At 33.4% G+C, this 22,868-nt stretch overlaps 2 protein-coding genes across 4 annotated transcripts; one reads left to right on the plus strand and one right to left on the minus strand.

Moving 5' to 3' along the window:
* Positions 1-6,177: 6,177 nt before the first annotated feature.
* On the plus strand, positions 6,178-17,084 carry LOC11424037 (B3 domain-containing transcription repressor VAL2). 3 transcript variants are annotated; one of them, XR_005645607.1, is made up of 14 exons: positions 6,178-6,531; positions 6,630-6,763; positions 8,318-8,399; positions 8,491-8,592; positions 9,057-9,676; positions 9,818-9,914; positions 10,019-10,193; positions 10,743-10,816; positions 10,887-11,312; positions 11,721-11,770; positions 11,918-12,031; positions 12,117-12,184; positions 13,178-14,198; positions 16,110-17,084. XR_005645607.1 is itself a non-coding variant. In XM_003605241.4 (13 exons), exons 2-13 carry the CDS (start codon positions 6,651-6,653, stop codon positions 13,957-13,959), a joined length of 2,703 nt encoding a protein of 900 aa, XP_003605289.1. In that variant the 5' UTR covers positions 6,178-6,531; positions 6,630-6,650; the 3' UTR covers positions 13,960-14,286. The 3 variants fall into 3 exon arrangements, 2 of the variants coding, with proteins under 2 accessions (XP_003605289.1, XP_013455146.1); XM_003605241.4 differs by lacking the exon at positions 16,110-17,084 and having other exon boundaries at positions 13,178-14,286; XM_013599692.3 differs by lacking the exon at positions 16,110-17,084 and having other exon boundaries at positions 10,995-11,312; positions 13,178-14,286.
* LOC11424038 (probable serine/threonine-protein kinase PBL1) lies at positions 16,142-18,542 on the minus strand. Its single transcript, XM_003605242.4, has 4 exons — positions 17,799-18,542; positions 17,312-17,575; positions 16,979-17,098; positions 16,142-16,765 (listed from the first exon to the last, which is right to left on the minus strand). The coding sequence occupies exons 1-4, from the start codon at positions 18,540-18,542 to the stop codon at positions 16,142-16,144; spliced, it is 1,752 nt and encodes a 583-aa protein (XP_003605290.2).
* Between the last annotated feature and the right edge of the window lie 4,326 nt (positions 18,543-22,868).

A 22,868-nucleotide genomic window follows, 5' to 3' on the forward strand; every position in this document is an offset into this window, starting at 1 on the left:
TGTGATCAATTTATCTGTCGATAGATGAAATAAACGAGAAAACCTACTACACAAAGGAGCATCTCCTACCCTCTATCATACCAAAATAATGAGTGGGAACTATCCCGTATCACTTTCGACACTCTCTCGGCAAACCAGCCCTCTTCATCGTCTCCTACACCATCCCTAATCTTCGCTATCTCCCTCCACCAATGAGAAACACTCCGGCCCCCAACCTCCAACCTCCCAGCCTCCTCACCATATCTAGCTACTAGCACCCTATACCAAAACCCACATCTATCCACCAACAACCTCCAACACCATTTACCCAACAAGGTTAAATTAAATTCCCTCAAGTGCCTCACCCCCAGACCTCCTAACTCCTTTTTTTAAACAAATAGAGCTCCAAGCAATTCAGGGAATTTTTCTGTTATCCTCACTACCACCCCAAATTTTTTTTGTAAAAATAGATTCAAAGATAGAGATTATACCTGACAGAACTTTGAAGAAGGAAAGAGCATAAACAGGAAGCGAAGTAAGGACAGACTTGAGAAGAACTAACCGACCCTCAAAGGATAGAAAACGACTTTGCCACCCCGATAATCTAGATTTAATGGTAGACACCACTGGGTCCCAAAACGCCAACTTCCTAGGATCACCTCCAATCGAGAGTCCAAGATACAGAAACGAAATTTTACCCACTTTACAATTTAAAACAGATGACGCCTCATTTAACCAAGAATCCCCAATGTTAACTCCAACCAGCAAACTCTTATGAAAATTCACTTTTAAACCAGACATCTCCGCGAACAAAGTTAGCACCGCCCTTAAAGCTCGCACGTTAGCCCAGCTCTTTTCATCTATAAGGAAAGTATCATCCGCAAACTGTAAGTGAGTCACCGTCACCGAATTAGATGTCCCAACCGCATACCCTTTAAATAAATTATTTCCTACTGCAGCCTTCATCATAACATTCAATCCTTCCGCTACTAGTAAAAATAGAAACGGGGAAAGAGGATCCCCTTTCCGCAATCCTCATTGCAAAGGAAACTCATATGTATGACTTCCATTTACTAGAATTGAAGCCGTCGCGGTGCTAACACATTATTTAATCCATTTTCTCCACAACACCAAAAACACCATTTTATGCATAACCGCGTCCAAATAATAATGAAATGTTAACCGACTACACAATAATTTGAGTTTAAGGACTATGTACCAATATTATAAAACTATTTTGTAGAGTTATCTAGTTAAATTTTACCATTTTCTTTTTGTGGATAATCAAATTTTACCATGTATGTATGTTGAGATATTTTGAAAATTAATAACAAAGTGATGATATAATATGATAAAATTTGATTGGATGACAATATTAAATTTTTACAAGCGGTATTCAAGCTCTTATTTTTGCTATTTTAGTTGCGGCTTATATAAGTGAATCCATGGAAGGGCATCATTGTTTAGTTATCAAAATAGTTATAGTCTTTTTTTTTTTAGTTTAGCCTGCGACAAAGTATTTATGGCTCACGATAATCTACTTAATAAAATAAACATAAATAAAAGAAATCAATTTTTTTTTTTGAAATTTTTTAATAATAATCAAAGGGATTATCTAACCCACCCTAAAAATCTACTAAGTAAGTATAATTCTTTTTCTTTAAGTTGAAGATAAAATTCGCTCTTTATTGTTTTTGTAAGTTTAGTTTAATTGGTAGAGACAATGAATTATAATATATAGGATCGGTGTTTAAATCTCGAACACTTCATTTGTTCATCTTTAAAAGATAAATTATCAGTTATTGGACTGCTTGACAAAAAAAAAAAATCATTCCTTGATTGGTTCATAGTTCTAAAATTGTAGTAATTTTAAGGAAATACATTCTATGCCTAAAAAAGAGGATTTAAATTGTATAAGATCATTTTGATCGAAAATCAAGATTAGAGGTGATCGAAACATATTTAGTCCTTTTTTTTTGTCTTTTAACTGGATATACCAACTAATTTATTTCCCAAGCTCATTTTATGACTTTCAGTCAAAAAAATAAGACCTGAATAAACTCAAATTACTCCTTAAAAATAATATTTTTAAAGAATTAAAGTTCAATTCATAGGTAAAATAATTTTTTATGCAAACTTTACTTACCATTTCGTCGAACTTATGATTATTAGTTTCTCTTTTCTTTTAAAATAGAATAGGGTCTCTTTGTCCCCGTGAGCATAGCTCAGTTGGCAGGGATAATGCATTATTATATGCAGGGGCCGGGGTTCGAACCCCGGACACCCCACTTATTCACTTTAAAAGTGAATTTCTAGCCACTAGGCTACCTGACCAAAAAAAAAAAAAAAGAATAGGGTCTCTTTCTTCAAAAAAAAAAAAAAAAAAAAAAGAGGAACACTTAACACCAAAAAATATAATAAATAAAGTCAAATTATATTCTATCAATAAAAATATTAACTCAAATTATGACATCATCATATACCAGTATTCTGACTAGACAGCCGCACGAACTGAAATGGAGATAGATAGACTATGTCCGTTCCGTCCTTGTCCTTCTTCCTGTCTTTATCACTTCACAAAGTGTGAATAGTCATTTTGGATTTTAATTAAATAGAACGCTAACCATTGTCTTTGGCGCATTGGATAAGGGGATAAAAATAAAGATATAATATTGAAAAAGGTGAAAAATGATAAATTTAAATTTTTTTTTGAAGAAGGTAAATTAGCCCACCCAAATTGACACTAGAGGGAATCGAACCTGAGACCTTGAGGAGGAGCAGATAAATTTAACTTTTTAAAAGTCGAAATATTGTTGAAACCAATGCAAACATGCTATTTTTGACTTCCTTAACCATTGCTCTGAGGACAATGGTTGAAAAGACCCATTAATTAATTGTGTCACTATAAAGTACTAGTTTGTTTGTTTTTTTTTAGGAAAAAAAGTACTACTTTATTAGTGTACTTTAGTTTTGAGTGTATTTTGATAGTCAATTTCGTTTTTAAATGTGTTTTTAATTAGTTTGATACATAGCATACCCATATGACAATCTTTAGGCGGTACTTAAATTCAAAAATTGTTTTTTAAGAGTTTTTTTTTTATTGAAGTGTTGGATCATGAGGAGAGCATCATGATTATTCATATTAGCTTAAAAGTAAAAACATTGGATATTAAATTTTAACTAAAAAACTTAGTTTTGTAAGATATTAAGTTTATGAGTCTTCTTATTTATAAAATATTCAACCTTATTTTTGAAAGACTTTCGATATTAGCAGGGGCGGAGTCACCTCCAGCTAGCCTGTGCACTAGCCCAGGCTCAGCTCCAATTTTCTTTGTAGTAAGCTCAGCCATTACTAGAACTTTTAACTTTTTCTGCGGATTTATTTGCGGAATTTTATGTAAATTCCGCAGGAAACACATTTCCTGCAGATTTTGCCTAGGATTTCCTGCAGATTCCGCAGGAAATGTCAAATTATTCGCAAGAAGGAAATAACATTTTGCGATAATTTTTTGCCCAGGCTCTAAAAATTTCTGGCTCCGCCACTAGATATTAGGAGCTGGTTAGACCCTTTATTGATACCGTTGTTGGGTCATGAGGGGAGTTTGGACGATCTCCACATTGGACCAATAGCAACTATACAATGAACACCACATTTTAACTCAAAATCTTAAGACATTTGATTATGAGTCATCTCACTTATAAGATGTTCAACTTCCATTGTTTCAAACAATGTAAGACTTATGACCTCACACTTGCTATATAACATAAAGAAGAATGATATGAACAAAAGTTGCAAGAACTATTGTTTCTTGAAGTAACTCCTTTGCAACAATATCTCGCATAAACATTGGGACCCTTCATGGATTCTTACAAGAGTTGCACAACTCAAGTGAAAGATGAATGGATTGCTTTAAAATGATTTCACTTAAGTTACTCGTAATAAGCTGCGCCACACCATTGAGAAAATAAATTTTCCATCTATCATTGTTTTAAATTTGTTTAATATTTTTTTGTTAACAAAGATATAAGAGACTATTGAAATGGATATTTATATGTATTTTTTTATAAAGGATTTATGTGCATTTTTAAAACTTTGAAAATAAAAAAAGATTTGTTTTCAATAAATGAATCATTTCTAACTAATATTTCATATTTTATCATCTTAATAATTCACTTCAGAAGTTTCGCATCTTCCTAATAACAAGTCAATACAAAATGTATTTTAAAAAGGAAAAAAAATAATATTGATTTTACAAACGAAGCAAGTTTTAATAATTTGAAAGATGTTAAAGTAGTATATATATCGAATTCAATGTCTTACATCGAGTTTTGTAAAAAAAAAAAAAAAAGCTTAATTGCACTTTTGGCCCCCTAACTAATTAAAATACAAAACAGTCCCCTATGTATTGGATCTTTGGCAGTTTTGGCCCCAATGCCACTTTTGACTTAGTCTTCGCTGACGTGGCATCCACAATGGTCGACACGTGACACTTCACTTAAGGGATGTGCGTGCCACGTCAGCGAAGACTAAGTCAAAAGTGGCATTGGGAGCCAAAACTGCCAAAGATCTAATACATATGAGGCTGTTTTGTATTTTAATTAATTACAGGACTAAAATCACAACTTTTGAAAAGATAGCGGTCAAAAGTGCAATTAATAAAATAAAAAAAAAAATGTCTTACGTCGAGTGTATGTGGAAATCTTCTCATGCGTGCCAATGTGCTTTACTTTAGGACTTTCTCCCTTCGTCTTCCAACGTCATCACCTCCTCACAATGACATCACATGGCTTTTCCACTAAATAACATGAATTTTAAAAAATGATTATTTACTATGCAATTTTAACTAACAATTTAAAAAGTTTTATACATTTTACTGATAATAAAATTATATACAGGCAAGTCATTTTATTTGTTAAAAAAGAAAAGAAGAATTTCATTATATTTATATAATATTATACAATTTTTTTTTTTAAGAAGATATCTACATGCTTAACATTATAAGATTTTGGATGAAGATTTTTTTTTTTTTTTTAAAGAAGATTTTGGATGAAGATGTGATGTAAAAACTCCTTATTTACATCTCATGTGATGAGTCGTCGATTTTTAGCTTCTTCTCATAATCCTAATACTAGTACTAATGGTTTGACTAAAGATATAAGCTCCTTGCATCAAAAGTTTTCCTTATGGTGTTCATGCTTTTTGATATTGTGTGCAACGATAATGCATATTTATGTGGTTTCAATAACTTTTGCTTCATGGGAAACATTTCAAATGAATGAACGAATTTATAATTGAGGGAAGGATTGTTACTATTAAAGTAAAAGAGTCATACATTAGATCAAAATATAAGTGTTGAACATTGTAAATATGTTTAGGGTAGAAATATGATGTTCATTTCAGTTAGAGTCATTAATATTTGTTTGTTGTTGCCTCTATCGCTCTCTCAAACTCCCTTAAGACATAAATGATCTTAGAAATGACTTTTATAGTTGACTAAAGTTTCATAGTTAAAATGAACTAATTATGATTTTTTTTTTTTTTTGTAGAGAGACGAGAAGATAAATTCATCATAAACTTACACACATAAAGTGGAGGTACCGAGGTTCGAACCCCGATCATAACGTTCGACCTAACAATTTCGACATTTTTGCCAATTGAGCTATACCTTATGGGACAACTAATTATGATTTAACTCAGTTCAACTACACTGAGATGTAAACATGATCAAAATTCCAAGTAAGATTCCACATAAAATGTCATCACACCCAAACAAAAAAGACAATATCTTTATCAATGTTTGGCTCCACATTATAATGTAAAATATCGCATCCTATTGTAAATGTTTACTGTAATTTTGTGAAATCTAGCTTTTGTTTCACCGCACAGCTGCGTTAAACCAAAAGCTATGCCAAACACATACTTAATATTTATTAGTTGCCATACTCAAATTGTCAAATCCAATTTCCATATTTTTTCTAAATTAACAATTCAACATATTCCTTTCTACTATACCAAACAAGTTGGGTCCAAATCCAATTAAACCCACCCAAACATGAAAAAAAAAATCAAAAAACAATAATAGCAACACTTACAACACCTATGATGATAATGATGATGTCAAAAATAATCATTAAACTTTCACCAAAAATAATAAAAATTTCATAGATAAGCAAGTGGAGAAGTTGGCCAAGTCTTGAAGTATAATCATCTATCTCACATCGTGCATGCATTTTAGTACTTCTCTTTCTTTCTTCTCTTTTTCTTCTTATTCTGCATGCACACGCTTTCTTATTTTTTTTCTCTCTTAATTCCACACCTTCTCTTTCTTTCTTCCCATTTTCTCTCCGGTAACCGTTTTTCATTTCCTTATTAACTTCTTCTCCTCCGTTCAAACTCTCTCCTCCACGCTGTAACACAAATGCAAATCCATAACCACCGCAACTCGGCCGCCGCCGCCGCCGCCGCCACCGCTTTATCTCCATAACCAACGCTGACCGGAACTTCCCATCAAACTTCTGGTGACGCTAGCTTCGTTGTTCTGTTTGATTCCGGTACGAAAATTTCTATTTCGATTATGAATTCGGTGAATTTGGTGAGTTGATTCGAATTGTTAGGGTTTTGATTTTGATATTGTTGTGAACTTGTGAAGGTTGTGGAATTGAAGTTGAAAATGGAGTCAAAGTGTTGCATGAACGTTGTTTGTGGAACCTCTACGTCGATTCGGTGGCGGAAAGGTTGGATTCTTCGATCCGGTGAATTCGCCGATCTATGTGATAAATGCGGGTAATGATTTTCTCTAGATTTCAAATTGATACGCGCGTGGGTTCAAATTTTATGCGCGTGCGTAATTGCGTTGATTTGATATGAAATTGTACGGATCAAACAGTGAATATTTGAAATTTTTAGGAATAGTAATATTTTGATTTAGATTTTTTTTATATATTTTTTATGAATTATTTGTTCTTTGTTAATTTGAATATGAGGTTTATTTATTTACTAAAAAAATTTGTTTTTTTTTTTTTTAATAAAATTTGAATTTTGTTAATTTTTTTTTCTTAAATAAATCTTAACCACCGTTTTGTCGTTTTGACCTTTTTTTGTTGTTGTTGATTCTTCATAGTTGGCGATGTTTGCGCTTTAATTTTATGCATTTGTTTAAAATAAAATGTATGTTGTTGCGGTTGTTGGTAAGATTGTGGCTGCGGATTATAGTTTAAAACGTTATTTTTGGCACGTACATATGTTTTAATGTATTAATTAATTAGTTTAATTCTTTTATTATCTTGATAAAATTGAGTAAATGACAAAAAAGAATTATTGGTGATAAATACCAAGTAGCATAGGATTTCCCAAAAAATGGAAAAAGAAATTGAAAAAAAACATAAGAAATGCCAGATAATGTTCGTAGGCCTAACTCAACAGAGCTAGTGGTGTTGGTTTAGTGGTGATGACTTGAGACATAGGAGTGTGCTCTTTTAAGGTGTCAAGTTCGATTCCCCAGTGCCAATTTCGATGGGCTAGTCCATCCAGAGCTTTGCTTATGGACAATGGGATTGGACTTCTCAGATTAGTCGGTCCTTGAGCCGGATACCGAGTTTTCAAAAAATAAAAAAGGCCTAGCTCAACAGACAATATCTAGTTACTGGAACATTTTTTGTGGTTACCCCGGGTCGGACCTGGGATCTCCTCTTTGTGTGGGTTTTCAGATGATACTTGCAACTATGTCTACATCAAAAAAGCTAGATAATTATATGGCCTGCTTCACCTCAAAAAAAAAATTATATGACCTGTATGTTTATATATATGATTTTGAAGTTTGGAAAGACTGTTTAAACAATGTTGAATGACACGGTGTGTGATCATATGATAATTAGACATTATATTATTGAAAATTAATACATATGCTTCTACACAGAAAATGCATTTCCTGCAATCACTGATTGCATGCATTCACACAGTGACTGCAAGACCTTCCGATCATGATTGGACGGTTTATAACATATATAGATTTTGATTTTCTTTAAATATTAAAATTATCGAGCTTGAGATATGAACAGTCCGATCTCGATCAGGCAGTCACGCAGTGTAGTCACTAGTCAGTGATTGTAGGGAATCCCGGTCCTTCTAACCACGAGTCTTGTGACATAGTTTTCAAGCAAGTTCAGAGTGAAAATATCAGGACAAGTTGCTGTAATTATTCTCACACACATATTCATGCCTGTATGAATTTACTATGATTGGTATAGATGTAAATATTTTTTACTCAGTTGAAGTTGGGTTTTACCAAGAAACAGCTTCATGCTCTAATTCTTACTCTGGACATTTTTCCTACTTTAGTTCTGCTTATGAGCAATCAGCGTTTTGCGATATGTTCCATGCAAAAGAATCTGGTTGGAGAGAGTGTACTTCATGCGGCAAGGTAGAGTGTGTAAACCACTTTCCTTTACCCACAACTTTAGTATTTTAATGAGCTATGGTATACTTGATCCTATTTGTTCTATTATCTGCAGCGTCTCCATTGTGGATGTGTTGCTTCAAAGTCTCAGCTTGAAATACTTGACACTGGTGGTGTAAGCTGTATTACCTGTGCAAGTACTTCAGGACTTCAACCTGTAAGCCCACTTCACCTTGTTACCTATATAAATAACCATTTATGATTTACCTCTCCGGAAACAGATGAAATATTGTTTTGGTTGTTGATTTTGACAACTTACCCAATCAGATTAGAATTTATGATTTTTTTTTTTTCCGGATAAAATGTACAATGATAGATAGCAGGTCTTAAGTTTTAGATTTTTTTATTGAATCTTGTTTCATTATGTAATTGGTATGTTAATTATTGACTTGCATTCAATTTTCTATGAACTGATAAAAAAATTACGGTGATCTGATATCTGCAATTCAATCGTGCTCTTCTATGTATAGGTTGTTGCTTTTGGCTTATATGGTTATTTTGTATTGATGCCTCATTTTTTAAGTCTAACTGTATCTTTCCAAAATTGGGTTATTTTGTATTGATGCTTTGTTTTTGAAGTCTAATTGTATCCTCCCAAAATTGGCAATGATAACTTGACAGATTGCTAGTAATGAAAATCCTAATGAATCTGGAACAGCAAAAGTAAATAATGTCAGTGCCCAGCAGTGTATAACTCTGGCTAACCAATTAAATGTGAGGGGTATGCAAGTTGGGAATTATGCAGAAAATGACGGGATGAGGTGCTGGCTCAAACCTCACAATGTTGATTTTGATGGACTTTCTAGAGAAATCAAACCTGAAGTTTTACCCTCTGTTGGAGAATTTGGAAGCACTTTGATGTCACAATTTCATCGTGAGTCAAATGGTTCATCTAGGACTGGCAAAGCAGAGAATGACATGCAAGATATATATGAATCACTGGCACAAACAAATTTGAGTATGACCCTTGCCGCTCCTTTGCCAAATCCCTTTCATAATGTCCTTGTTGATGAAAGGGAACAAAGCAAAATGTCACCTCCACTTCTATTGGCGTCTAGATCTCGTCATCTTTTACCTAAACCTCCTAGGCCAGCTCTATCTCCAGGCTTAGAAGGAAACACAGGCATGGTTTCCCAGATTCGTATAGCAAGGCCTCCTGCCGAAGGACGGGGAAGGAATCAGTTGCTTCCGCGATATTGGCCCAGAATTACAGATCAAGAGTTGCAGCAAATATCGGGAGAGTATCCAACTTTGTAATTAGTTCTTTAAATTTTTAATTATACGAAAGATACTTATGCAAGGTGATAATTTGTTACTGTTTTGACAATTACTATTTGCCTCTGAAAAACATTTCCTTAACCATTATTTATGGTATGTTCAAGTTCAAATTCCACCATTGTGCCACTCTTTGAAAAGATGCTTAGTGCAAGTGATGCTGGTCGAATTGGTCGCTTGGTTCTTCCAAAAGCATGTGCTGAAGTAATTTTTTTTAACTTAGCTGTTGTCATTTTGTATTATAGTTATTTTTATTTCTTGAAGAGTAATGCCATTTCTTAGAACTGAAAAAAGATGGCATTGTGCAGGCATATTTCCCTCCTATCTCTCAACCTGAGGGCCTTCCTTTGCGTATCCAAGATGTGAAAGGAAAAGAATGGATGTTTCAATTTAGATTTTGGCCAAATAATAATAGCAGGATGTATGTTTTAGAAGGGGTAACCCCTTGTATTCAGTCTATGCAACTGCAAGCTGGCGATACTGGTATGTTTTAGTGAGAACCACTGAACTTGTTAATTGCCCATTTTAAGGATATATAAATTGCATTGGAACCTTCCTTTTTCTGTATGTGTTTCTGTGCTGCAATATAAGCTAAATTTGGAGATTATTTGGATTTTTTTTCTTTGCTTCTACATGTTTCTGTTACTAATCAGAATCTGTGCATGTTCCTGGCTCAATATGCTAACAAATCATTAATCATACCTAGAAGACATGCTCTGCCTCTAGATAATGTTTTTTCTGAATTCTTTTGTTTTCTTTTCTGTTTTCTGAGAAATTTTAAGAAATTTATCTAATTTTACTGATAACTATTTCTTTTTATTTAAACAAAGTGCCAAAAATATTGAACTAAATTTTCCTGCGTTTTTGGGGATGGATATATGTTCAAATGAGTTCTCTTTTATGAAAAGCAGTTGCTTTCTGTACTGTTTCTAAGTTCTATTCTATTTGATACTTTTTGTTTTGTTTGTATAAATACATTGTTTTATCTTCAAATTTGACGACAAAATTTTAACTTCTCTAAAAAATCTGCAGTAACATTTAGCCGTATGGACCCTGAGGGGAAACTTATAATGGGTTTCAGGAAGGCAACGAATTCTGCTTCTCAGGTAATAACCATTTTAGCTCAAATAGCAAACTCAAACTTACTGAATTGATATTAAATTACCTATTAAGCAGGAAACTTTTCCGTCTAATATGCCCAATGGTTCTCATTCAAGTGAAACTTCCTATTCTGGTGTTTATGAGAATATACCTATATTAAGTGGTTATTCTGGCCTTCTTCAGTCTCAAAAGGGTTGTTCAGAAACCCACCTAAATGCGCTCTCTAAAAAGTGGAACTCAGTTGGTGCTGACATGGATTGGCATAATGTTGAAATGCCTGAAAGCAGGAAAAGAGATGTGTTGTCTTTACCACCCGTGCTGGTTCCTGAGAAGAAAAGAACTCGAAATATTGGGTCAAAAAGTAAGAGGTTGCTTATTGACAGCGAGGATGCACTGGAGCTGAAACTTACTTGGGAAGAGGCTCAGGATTTACTTCGTCCACCTCCAGAAGTTAAGCCAAGTGTTGTCATGATCGAGGATCACTTATTTGAAGAGTATGAAGTGAGTTTACTAATTATAAACAGTAATTATTTATGAAACTAATTCAATTTCTCAGACATGCATGCATGACAGAGAGGGGTGAAAATTATAGAGAATTTTTCGTTAGTTCTGATCAGTTAATTAATGTACTCATCTTCTATCCAAAGCTTTTCAGTCCCGGTGAATCTAAATATCAGAAGAAAATATAACTTCTATGACATGGACATTACCTGCATTAGTCTATCAATACGCATACACTAACCAGTATTGGAGTTGCAGATTTTAGTGTCTCTGCTCATCTTATGAGTTATGCTCCACACATAGCAGTGATTAACTTTGTGTCGATAGCGTATAAAGTTAAAATATTTAATTTGATATTTATAGTTTAACTTTGACATATAGTCTTTGAACTTACATCTATTCATTCAGGAGCCTCCTGTGTTTGGAAAGAAGAGTATATTTGTGGTACGATCTACTGGGTAAGATGAATGTATGCATTTTTTTTTTCATTGCTTGCATCTTTTATATTTTCTATGGAACTTTATGATTTCTTTTAGAAAGTTTTACTAATACAGAAGCTTATATGTTTTAATAGTCTTTTAATTTGGAGTATGATTGTACTGCAGGATAAGTGAGCAGTGGACACAGTGTGATAGTTGCCAAAAATGGCGGAAGTTACCGGTTGATGTACTTATTCCCCCCAAGTGGACATGTATGGAAAATTTTTGGGATCAAAGCAGGTGAGTAGTAGAAGACTCTGTTGTAATGTTGTTATTGCCAAAACATTTTAGTAAGACCTTTGTGCTTATGCAATGCTGTCAGCAGGTGTTCATGTGCTGCTCCCAATGAATTGAATCCGATGGAACTGGATAATCTTTTGAGAATGAACAATGGTATTTCTCTATTTCTTGCTTTAAATTAAATCCACGCTATGCTTTTATAGTTACTGCTGATCAATAAATACTAGTAGTAAATGGTATCATCTTCAATTAGTTGACATTACACTAAAGCTAGGCTTTTCTGAGAAAATTTTCCAATTGTCAGTAACAAATGGTTTTGCAATATTTCTGCTTATGGGAGACTGCTACTTAGAAATTTGATCCCCGATCTTTTATTTAAATTTTAATTTTGGCTAATATAGATGTCGTTTACAAAACAAATTAAAAAAATTGTACTTTACTAATAGATTTTCTCAGGGACATGATAGATTGGTAATAGATTTTCTCAGGGACATGATAGATTGGGGTTCCAAATGGGCTTCCCTCTTAAATTTGGATCAGATGCTTTTTGTTGATGAACTTTTTATTTCCTTTTAAGTTTTTCTTTTTCTTTTTTCCTTTTTTGCATCTCTTTAAAAGGGAACACACACACCTGAATAATGCAAAGGCCTCTTATCCAGTTTACACATTTAGTTTGTATGTTTGAATTAGGAGAACTGACAGTCCGTAAGTATTGACTTGTTATGCACTATATCTTTCTATCTTGGGATTGTTGAGAAATTTATCAAAACTGATAAGCATGATGAGTTTTAAAATTGTATCCTAGTACACCTTCTAACAGTCTTAACTTCAACTGGTCTTATGTGCCTCCACTTGAAAAAATTGACTTTTTCTTACCAATATGACAAGAATGTGACAGGGGGGTGGTGCTACTTGCTACTATATTGTTGTTGCTTTTGTTAACAAGTTCTGTATTAATACTTCATGCTAACCTGTTTACCTCTCAAATTATATATGTTTTGAATGAAATTAAAAAACCCATGATCCCAAATTATGCTGCATGATCAAGGATGGTGATTATGTGACTATTATACATGGATGTTGACATGTTTTCATGTCATCAAATTCTTGTTTCCTAAAACATTTAAATCCATCATTTTGGAATAGAATTCAAGAAACAAAGACAAGCAGCGGCAAGCCAGAGGCCAGCTCTGGATCGTGAATCTTCTGGTCTTGATGCTTTAGCAAATGCTGCGGTGCTTGGAGATGATGCAAGTGACTCTGGCAGGACACCAGTGTTGACCACTACAAGACACCCTCGTCATAGGCCTGGGTGCTCCTGTATTGTCTGTATCCAGCCACCAAGTGGGAAGGGCAAACACAAACCTACATGCACGTGTAATGTCTGCATGACAGTTAAACGCCGGTTTAAAACCCTGATGATGCGAAAGAAGAAGCGTCAATCTGAGCGGGAAGCTGAGATTGCTCAGAAAAATCAGCAATCATGGAGGACCAAGGATGAATCCGAAGTAGACAGCACCTCTCGACATTTAACTCCAGTTGATGGTTCAGAGAATGAAGCAAGGGTGCCAAATGAATTAGATTCAAGGAACGAAGACCAAGTGGCTGATGCTGCCAAGGGACAATTAGACTTGAATTGCCAGCCGGATCGGGAAGACATGCAAGCCGGACCAAACACTCTGAGCATGATGACTCTTCTTGAAGAAGCGAATCTCCCGTTGGAGACATACCTGAAGCAAAATGGTCTTTCTAGCTTGATATCAGAGCAGCAAACAAATTCAGCTTCAAATGTGCAGGCACATACAACCAATGAGAGTGAGGGAAGACAAAATGAGGATTGCTGTACTGCTTCTGCAGTTCATGAACAGGAAGACAGTCCTGAAGAGAACAGTGGGCAAGACAGAGACCAAAACAATTCACTTTCTTGAAGTCCTGCCAATCTTCATTTTTTTCCCTTTTACTTTACTCTGAAGTCATTAACTATACGAGAACTCTTGCGTAAGCTATAAAATTACAGGAAGTTTGATTGGGATGTCTATATAGTTATTTTTCTGTCCTAACTGAATTTTTCCACTATACATATAATAGCTATAAATGCTGAAGCTTGTGTTTTAGGTTGTACACCAGTGTGAGGCAAGGAGTTGAAGTAAAGCATCTTCATGCCGTGGTAATATATTAATACATCTGATTGTATTTTGTTTATTATGTGGGTTGACTGTTCAGTTTTAATGAAGTGTTTTATTTTACAGATTTAATAAGATTTTTTTTGTCGTCTTTTAAATGTTAATTCTCATTAATTTGTTTTCTTAACTTGATAAGTTGAAAGTGGCTATTAGAAAATAGCTAGGAATAAGAGTTTGCTCGATTTAGTGACTATTTGTGTAGCTACATTGCTTATTTGATGACTGCTAGCAAGACACTCATAAATTCTCAATACATTCTCTCCTAATAGTTATGGAGTGCTAACAAGACACTCTTTCTAACACACTTTCTTTAATTGGTTGAAATTCAAATGGATCCCACAAAATTATGTAGACCCCACATGAATTTAATGGGATCCATTGAATATCGAACCAATTAGAGAGAGTGTGTTGGAAAGAGTGTCTTAGAGAGTGTATTGCTAGCATAATTCAATAGAGTAAAACTTAAAAGAGTCTTAAATTATGTAAATTCCACAAATTTGGTGGGATTTATGAATTTCGACTAATAGAAGAATGTGTGTTTGAAAGAGTGTTTCATTAACATATTTTGATTTGTAACAAATCACGCTTGTGCTTGATAGATTGGAAAAGCCACTCAAGTAAATTTGACCCAAACCAATCCATTGATTGAGTATTTCTCTCATTTGAGTCAAACCTAAACCAAAGTTGGGTTTGGCTCAGAGTATTAGTTTTATTTGTTGGATTCAAGTGTTTCATTTGTTTGAGTCAAACCTAAAACCAACGTTTTCACTTGTCCCAAACCTAATAATTTTCACATTGTCTCAAACTTAATAATTTTGATAAAAAAAAATAATAAATTCTACCCAAACAACTTATCTGTTTTATGACAAGATTTTGGTGAAGGGAAGATTCTCCAAACGTTCATTCTTAACTTATCCAAGGAAAGCAGTTAAAATTCTCAACGAAAAGCCACAAATGATTTTTTAACTCTAGTTTTAATCTCCTAGTAAAAAAAAAGAGAGAAAGCAGTTAAAATTTTCAACGGAAAGCCACAAATGATTATTTTAACTCTAGTTTTTTTTTTTGAAGGATTTTAACTCTAGTTATAATCTCCTAGTTAAAAAAAAATTACAAAATATAATTTCTTGTTCAAAATTTAGTTTGTAGTATTGAAGTTGTTGGAGTTCGTCTGGAGTCTCACATTGCTCAGGTTCCAGGTTCCGTGGATTGAATAGATGTATAAATATAAATGTATTTGGACACCTTTAGTTTTTTGAGTTGAGATCCAAGTCATTTAGCATGGTATCAGGGTCGGGTTAAGGATTGCAATGTGGACCCACGTAAGATGTGAGGGTAGTCATTGAAGTTATTTGGAGTCTCACATAGTTTGGGTTTCCAGGATGTTAGATTTATAAATGTGTTTGGGCACTCTCACCATTGCAGCTATCTTTTGATGAGATGCAAGTCATTTAACATATAGTTCCTTGAACACAACAAGCTAATGCACACACTTTCGATTATCCATATAATTTATCAGAGTTAATTAGGAGAAGTTGTGTGTATAATAGTGTTGAGTAGAGAAGGAACAAAGTATTTGAAACCATGTAAGCTTTTTATATAAATGGATTGGCTAATGGAATCCAGTATGAGCAGTTTTTGCTATAGCTACAAAGAATATCTTTCATCTTACTGAGAGATAGAAAGACAAAACAACTACATTGTTTATTCCCTATAATGGGGTTCCTAGGGTACATCATGTATAAGTAATAAAAAAACAAAATAAATAAAAGAATGAATCACCAATTTGATCCAAAAACTAATGCGATTGAAGATTTTCAATTTTAGGAATCATTTTGAAATTTCATACCGAAGTATCCAAAACTCATAAATTTATAGACTAAATTGGTGATTCGCAGAAAAATTGACATCGTAGAAAGTCAATGTGCTACTAAGCTTTCTTGGATACTGAGGATGATGACTTTCTATTTTCCTGCATCGTGAGCTCCTCAGTAGAAACATTGGAGGAACGAGCAAGAGGAGAAGGAAGCACTGTCGACACAGTTGACCATCTTGCAGGATGTGAAACAGATGTTCTGGCTTTTGATGGTAGTAATGGAGTTGAGAAACTCAGTCTAGGTGCATTAATGATACCATCAACACTTGGTGATCTCGACGCATGTCTTCCATACATGGCTGCTGGCTCTTGCAGTGGGATCCAACTAGGGTACTCCGTATCTACTATGATTTTGAGACTCTCAACAATGGCTCTCATGGTTGGTCTTTCTGATGGCTCCATTTGAAGGCATCGTTGTACAATTCCAGCTACTTTTCTTGCTGCTTTAGGCGGAAACTGACCTTTCAGTTGTGAATCCATGATCACCGACAACTGGAAATCGTCGGCTAGGTAAGGCCGACACCACTTGACTAAGTTCCTCTCTTTCTTCGGGAGATGCTGGTCAAAATGCTTTCTACCGGTAAGTAGCTCCAGAAGAACAATTCCAAAACTCCATACATTGCTCTTTGGAGTTAGCATTCCTTTTTTCAATGTCTCCACTGAAAGGTTTGCTGCCGCCTGTATACATGGACAAAATTAATGAGAACAAAACTAAAGGGGTGATCCATTGCACAAGCCTCCCACCAGGTGAGCACAAGGAAACAACCTTACCCTTACCGAGGTTTCGACTTCGAATCAGAACATAACCATTGGAATAAATATAGATGTACAATGTGAATGTTTTATGCGAACGCACACAAAATGCAATTATGCATGAGTCAAAGAACTTACAGTTGAACTGCTTGAAATCTCTTCCTCAGCAACATGTCCAACAAAACCATATCCTGATAGCTTTGCATTGAAATCTACATCAATCTGTATGTTCACTGCTGAAAAATCATTATACATTGCCTACAAGAGATATACAAGTATATGTCAGTAGAGATAGAAACATACTAAATTAAAAGTTTGAAATGTAATGTACTATAAGAACATAAAACAAATATCTACTCATGCTATAATTATTCAATCTATATTAAGAAATACACAATAACTCAAGTCTCAATGGCAATTACTCAATGAGATCTAAATATTACATTCAAATAGAATATTTATTATTATTACCTGGAGAGGCCCTTCTTCATGCAAGAAAGTTAGACCTTGTGCAACACAGATGGCGATTTTCATTCTTGCGTTCCAATCAATTGAAGGGTCGTCAGATTTTCCAAACAACAGGCGGTCCAAGCTACCATTGATTAGCCTCTCATAAACCAACATCCTTGGTTCAGACTCATAGCCATCTCTTGCATAAAATCCGAGCAGTTTACAGAGGTTTGGATGTTGCAAATTCGAAAGAGTATTAACCTCATTCATGAATCCCCTCAAGCCCTAGAAGTAGGCATACCATACATATAGAGCGTGTCAGAAAGTTTTTAGCCACATTCAAATTCTTTTAGGGTGAAAATTTATTAACCTTTAAACACAATCATAGTTCTAAACTATGTTTGAAATGTAATGATGCAATTCACACCAATTTTCAGTTCTTGATTTCAAAATGGTTTGAAAACATTAAAATATACATATGAAAGTAATGTAGCAAGGACAAAAGTACCTGAGTCGATGAGTGAAGGCGGGTGACAGTGGCTTTAAGCTTCTCACTTGAAGCATCATTAGAAAAGGAAGCTTTATATATGGTGGAATAAAGACATTCCGACATGCATCGATCAGAAGAGAAATTGTGGCAAGCAGCAGCAATTTCCTCATACCGAAAGTAACGAACTGAATCAATAGCTGTTCCTGACTTAGAGCTTCCAGTAGTAGTCTTCAATGTACCTCCTCCTTGAGGAGTTGGAAGCGGTAAAGGTAGTGGAATAGATGCAGGCTGTTTCTTCGTCAATCTATCTCGGTTTTTTGACCATTCTTGTTCTTCGTACTGAAATGTTTCCAAACCATCTTGTTCTGCTGCAACAAGAGCTGAGCCAGAAGCATATACAGGACCACCAGCCATCCTTAACTTCAACGGACCATTTCCTTGAGGAGATGGAAGAGGTAAGGGCTGTGGAATAGGAGAACGCGGCTCCTTCATTAATCTCGCTAATACTCTCGACATTTCTTGTTCCTCGTGCTCAACTGAGGCTAGAGCTGACGGAGAAGACAACACCCGTGTTCTGTTGTTGGCAACTCGGTTAAGGGATTTCATACTAGCCATAGAACTTCGAGGATCAGAGTGCAACGAGCGAGAAGCTTGAAGTTGAGGCGTTGTTGCAGATACGTGCTCATTATGGCTGCTGTTTTCTGATTCGGATTTTTCACACTTTAGCGTCTTCATGTTCTTAAAAGCTGGGAAACATCCCATCTTCTATGCAGGATTTGGCTGTTGTGTTGAACTATTTAATTGCTGCATAAATATAAAAAATTATGGCTTAATCAAACTCAGTGTGGACTTTAGTATCTTGAACATTGACACATGAAATTATACATTTTCAAGAATTAATTTCACAAAAGCATCCTCATTTAATTAAGTTTCACAAAACTCAAGTGAATTTAACTCCATCATAAATTATCAAAACAAAAACATAACAGAAAAAGATTACTCACCACATTAGATATATTAATGACAATGATAAAGTTTTTAAGATAACAAGAAACATTAAACTAACTAATGAATCAAACTACAATCAAACAAAACTTATTAATATTACTCACCAAAACTTTTCACAAAATGAATAAAAAAAAAACGGAAAATAAATAATATTGACACACCTATATGAGACAGCAGGCAGCAGCTCATTCAACTTAAGAGTGAAATTATTCCCTCATCTATTTATAAAGTCAAAAAAATTATATTAATTTTATTAGTCAAAAAAATAAAGATGGATTTGGAAGATGAATAAATTTTCTAAGAAAAGGAGAAAAATGTTACATTTTTGGAAACATGAAAGCTGTGGAAAAATACCTGAATTAGCTTCATATGGTAAGAAAAAAATCAATATAACGAGTTATCAAAATCAAATATTTTTTATTTTATTATTAATAAAGTATTATTATATCAGAATGGAAATTCTTCCAACACTTTTTTCATTTTCATTTTTGCTATGTTTGTCCTTTTAACATGTAAATATGGTATCTTCTATTTTTTGTTGTGTGACCAGAAAATTATCTTTGAATGAATCTTTTTGATTCTAAAAAATGCTTCGTACATTACTCCAAAAGTGGTCTTGTTCTACCTTGCTTTGAATTGACTTGTATATTTCCTTTCTGGGTAGCAAGAAGATTTTGGTCCAAAAGTTTGAATGTGGTGAAAAAATAGAAAAGTTTGAATGTGGTTTAGACGTTTAGGTACCCTTTCTTTTATGTTAGTAAGTACTTTTTTTACGTAAATGCTAGTAAGTAAATGTAGAAGTAGGTAAAATGAAATTTGTTTAAGAAAAAAATACTTCTGTTGTGAAAATAATAGTTTAAATGATAAAGCATGCTGGAGTTATGTTGGTGATGTCGCCTCTCCTAAATAAAATGTTGGTGATGTCACTTAGGGATGACAAAATATTTGTAGCCCAAGGCAGCTGTAAATAATACCCGCTACATGCATAGATAGGGATGGAATAGGTCAGACCAACTTACAGAGACACCTATGATATGATTTATAAAGGGTTTGTCCAAATAGTTTAGACTATTTTAGAGATCTTTATGACTAAAAAGGTTAAGCCATGTACTATTAAAAAAAAAACCTCTTAAACCTATTTTTGTATTTTAAATTAAATTATAAATTTGTTAATATTTTCAGTAATATACATTATATATATGATATAACACAGTCAATCTGGGTTTGGTAAAAAATAAAAAAAACACAGTCATATTCTCTTTAGGGGGGTGTATTTGTTAATCTTTATTTAAACTTATATCATATTACCTGTTTAAAGATATTCATATGAAATACAAATTCGTTAAAAAAAAAAAAAAAAAGTTAGAAGATTATATCAGACTTTAAAAATATCAAATTCAGTTTTAAAATATAAGTCTATGATAAACCGCATGTTAAATTTAGGTCTTAAATTTTTTGACAAATTAGACTTAGGCATTGTAGAGCCTCGCTTAACATATTCCTATCCTTAAGCACAGAAAATTAGATTTTTTTTACAATAACACAGGTATTTCTTTTATAAAAAATATATAATTTTCTTCTTTCAATTTTTTATATTAATTATCTATATGAATAGGTATTTTTTAAATTAATTAATTATATATATATTAGTTTTTAAATTAATTTCTATAGATGATGCAAAATACGCTAAAAATCAGAATCCTTATTTTTTAATTTTATTAGTTCTGCAGCACTTAACGTAATAATTTTCCTCTAAAATGCTGTATTAGGTTAGCAGTAATTTAACCTAACAAATTTCATCTAAAATGCAACAATTCTAATATTTCTCCTTTCATTTCTATCTTGTTGTGTCATCGCTTGTATATATCTATTGTTTATGTAGACTTTTATTTTTACAAGTTGTTTTACACTTATTTAATACGTTTACAAACATAATACTCTAATTTCCATGCAAACTTGACTATATATAGCAAACCCTAAACCGTGTTTCTCTCAAGAAAAAAACCCTAAACCGTTGTAAATTACACAGACAACATAAGAATCATATATTTTGATACTTTGCAAATGGAAGGACGTGACCTTACAACCTTCCTCTCATACCACTGCTTAACTGGTATATATAAATGTTAGATAGTCTCCAATCAACCTGATTAACCCTAATCCCGCCCTTTTTTACGGGTCTAAATATTATTTTTTTTGAAAAAAATGGTTTGCAAGGAATCAAACAGCACACCCATAACAACACCTTAGAGCTTTTACCATTAGACCACTAACATTTTTATTGAAATATTGCTGCTTCTAAAATTCAATTTAAAGATAACAGCTAATCTTTATTAAGTTAACAGCTATTAAAGGGCCATCAATTTGCAGTCAAAAGAAAATCTACATTACACCTTAATAAATGACACCGAAATATCTACCAAAAACAAAATACAGCAAAATCGTTTCATAAGTAAACACAATTGCAGCTATGATTCCTTAAAAATACCAAGTACAACTAATATCGTAAAAAAAAAAAATTGATATGTTAGAACGCATATTCAAAATTATTTCTCCACTTTTCTGTACCACACAGTGTGTTGAATTTATTCACTATACTTTTTTTTTTGTGTATATTATACATTATCGTTATCAACTGAACTAATTTTACGAGGACATTTGACTTTTCAATATAACAAATTCATAACGATAAACTTGTTACGTGAAAAATACACTTTCCCATAAATTCTTCGTTGAAAAAACTAAAAGTTTTCAATTAATAGCCAAAATTAAACTACAATTTAATAAAAATGGTTTGGGTAATTTAACAAAAAATAAACGGCCAATTTTGCCCCTAAACTATCACATTCTTACCAATTTGATTCATAAACTATTAAAATCAACTAAGACCCTATACTATATTCTCATCCATTAATTTGGCCTATCAATTAACTAGTTTAGGACCAAATAGATTGATAGAAGTACAATTTTGGGACCTTTGAGTTTATTTTAAAAATTTAGGGAGAGAGTTTTAGTTTATGAATTAAATTGACTGTTTATTCTTCAACAAATGTAATGAGATTTTGTCAACAAATTAATAAAAACAAATATAATGGTGGTTGATTTAGATTTCGTTACTATTTATCAACCAATTGCAATTGTAACAAATAAATAATGACAACAACAATCAAGCATTATACAATTAAGTGCGGTCAGCTACATCGATTAAGTGATGCAATAATGTTCTATCAAATATCATAGTTCTATCTTATCTTGTCGGACTTGAGATCTCTGGATGTGGCAAAGAATGGGTAGCACTTGGGTGACATAGCATTTGGTGACATTGGCCAATCAGAATGTCACAAGTGTAAAAAAACAAAAAAAAAAACAAAACTTGTGAAAATGAGAGAAGAAAGCCACTTGTGACATTGTGGTTGGTCAATGTCACCCAAGTGCTACCCGCAAATAAATGGCCTTTGGCGGGGGATGTACCTGTAAAAACACTCCAACGCTCAAGTCAGTAAGCGTCGTGGATCTAGTAGGTAGTTTTGGAGTAAAATGTGTGTACTTGGACCAATGCTTTTGAGTTAGTATTTATAGTGTAAGTTTATGGCTTAGTTCAAAAGAAATAAGATTTTAAGTGAACATACATTATTTAAATCGATTCGAACATATGTTGAATCGATTCATGGACTAAACTGGATCTTGGGAAATATTTGAAGATTGATACGATTCAAATGAAGATTGAGTTGATTCAGCATGAAAACTATGAAGATTGAATCGATTCGATGATCCTTTTTCATAGGATTGAATTGATTCAAAATGACTTAAAAATTTCCTGAATTGTCTGTCAATTTAGAATGTTGGTTGTACGATTTGAATCGATTCAAGTAGTAAAAAATGTGTTTTTGAGAACTTTCAAAAATGTACGTAAAGGCTCTGAACATATCTGAAGGTTTACCCTAAAAATATTTTCAACAAACGAGATCCGTAAAAGCATATCATACTCATTCTAACACCAAAAACCATGATTTTTGAAATTAATAAAATTTGATATGCATGCTCAAATGTTTCATGCAAATTGAGAATAAGACAAAATAC

The sequence above is a fragment of the Medicago truncatula genome, chromosome 4, assembly GCF_003473485.1.
Source record: "Medicago truncatula cultivar Jemalong A17 chromosome 4, MtrunA17r5.0-ANR, whole genome shotgun sequence".
Lineage (NCBI taxonomy): Eukaryota > Viridiplantae > Streptophyta > Magnoliopsida > Fabales > Fabaceae > Medicago > Medicago truncatula.

What these genes read in the sequence shown, in the direction of transcription:
- LOC11424037 (XM_003605241.4), top strand. Translation starts at nt 6,651, where the DNA reads ATGGAGTCAAAGTGTTGCATGAACGTTGTTTGTGGAACCTCTACGTCG. An exon ending in TTCCAAAAGCATGTGCTGAA is followed by an intron (nt 9,915 to 10,018) that starts GTAATTTTTTTT and finishes GGCATTGTGCAG; the next exon opens with GCATATTTCCCTCCTATCTC. An exon ending in ACTGCAAGCTGGCGATACTG is followed by an intron (nt 10,194 to 10,742) that starts GTATGTTTTAGT and finishes AAAAATCTGCAG; the next exon opens with TAACATTTAGCCGTATGGAC.
- LOC11424038 (XM_003605242.4), bottom strand. Translation starts at nt 18,542, where the DNA reads ATGGGATGTTTCCCAGCTTTTAAGAACATGAAGACGCTAAAGTGTGAA. An exon ending in GCCTTCACTCATCGACTCAG is followed by an intron (nt 17,576 to 17,798) that starts GTACTTTTGTCC and finishes GCCTACTTCTAG; the next exon opens with GGCTTGAGGGGATTCATGAA. An exon ending in ATGAAGAAGGGCCTCTCCAG is followed by an intron (nt 17,099 to 17,311) that starts GTAATAATAATA and finishes TATCTCTTGTAG; the next exon opens with GCAATGTATAATGATTTTTC.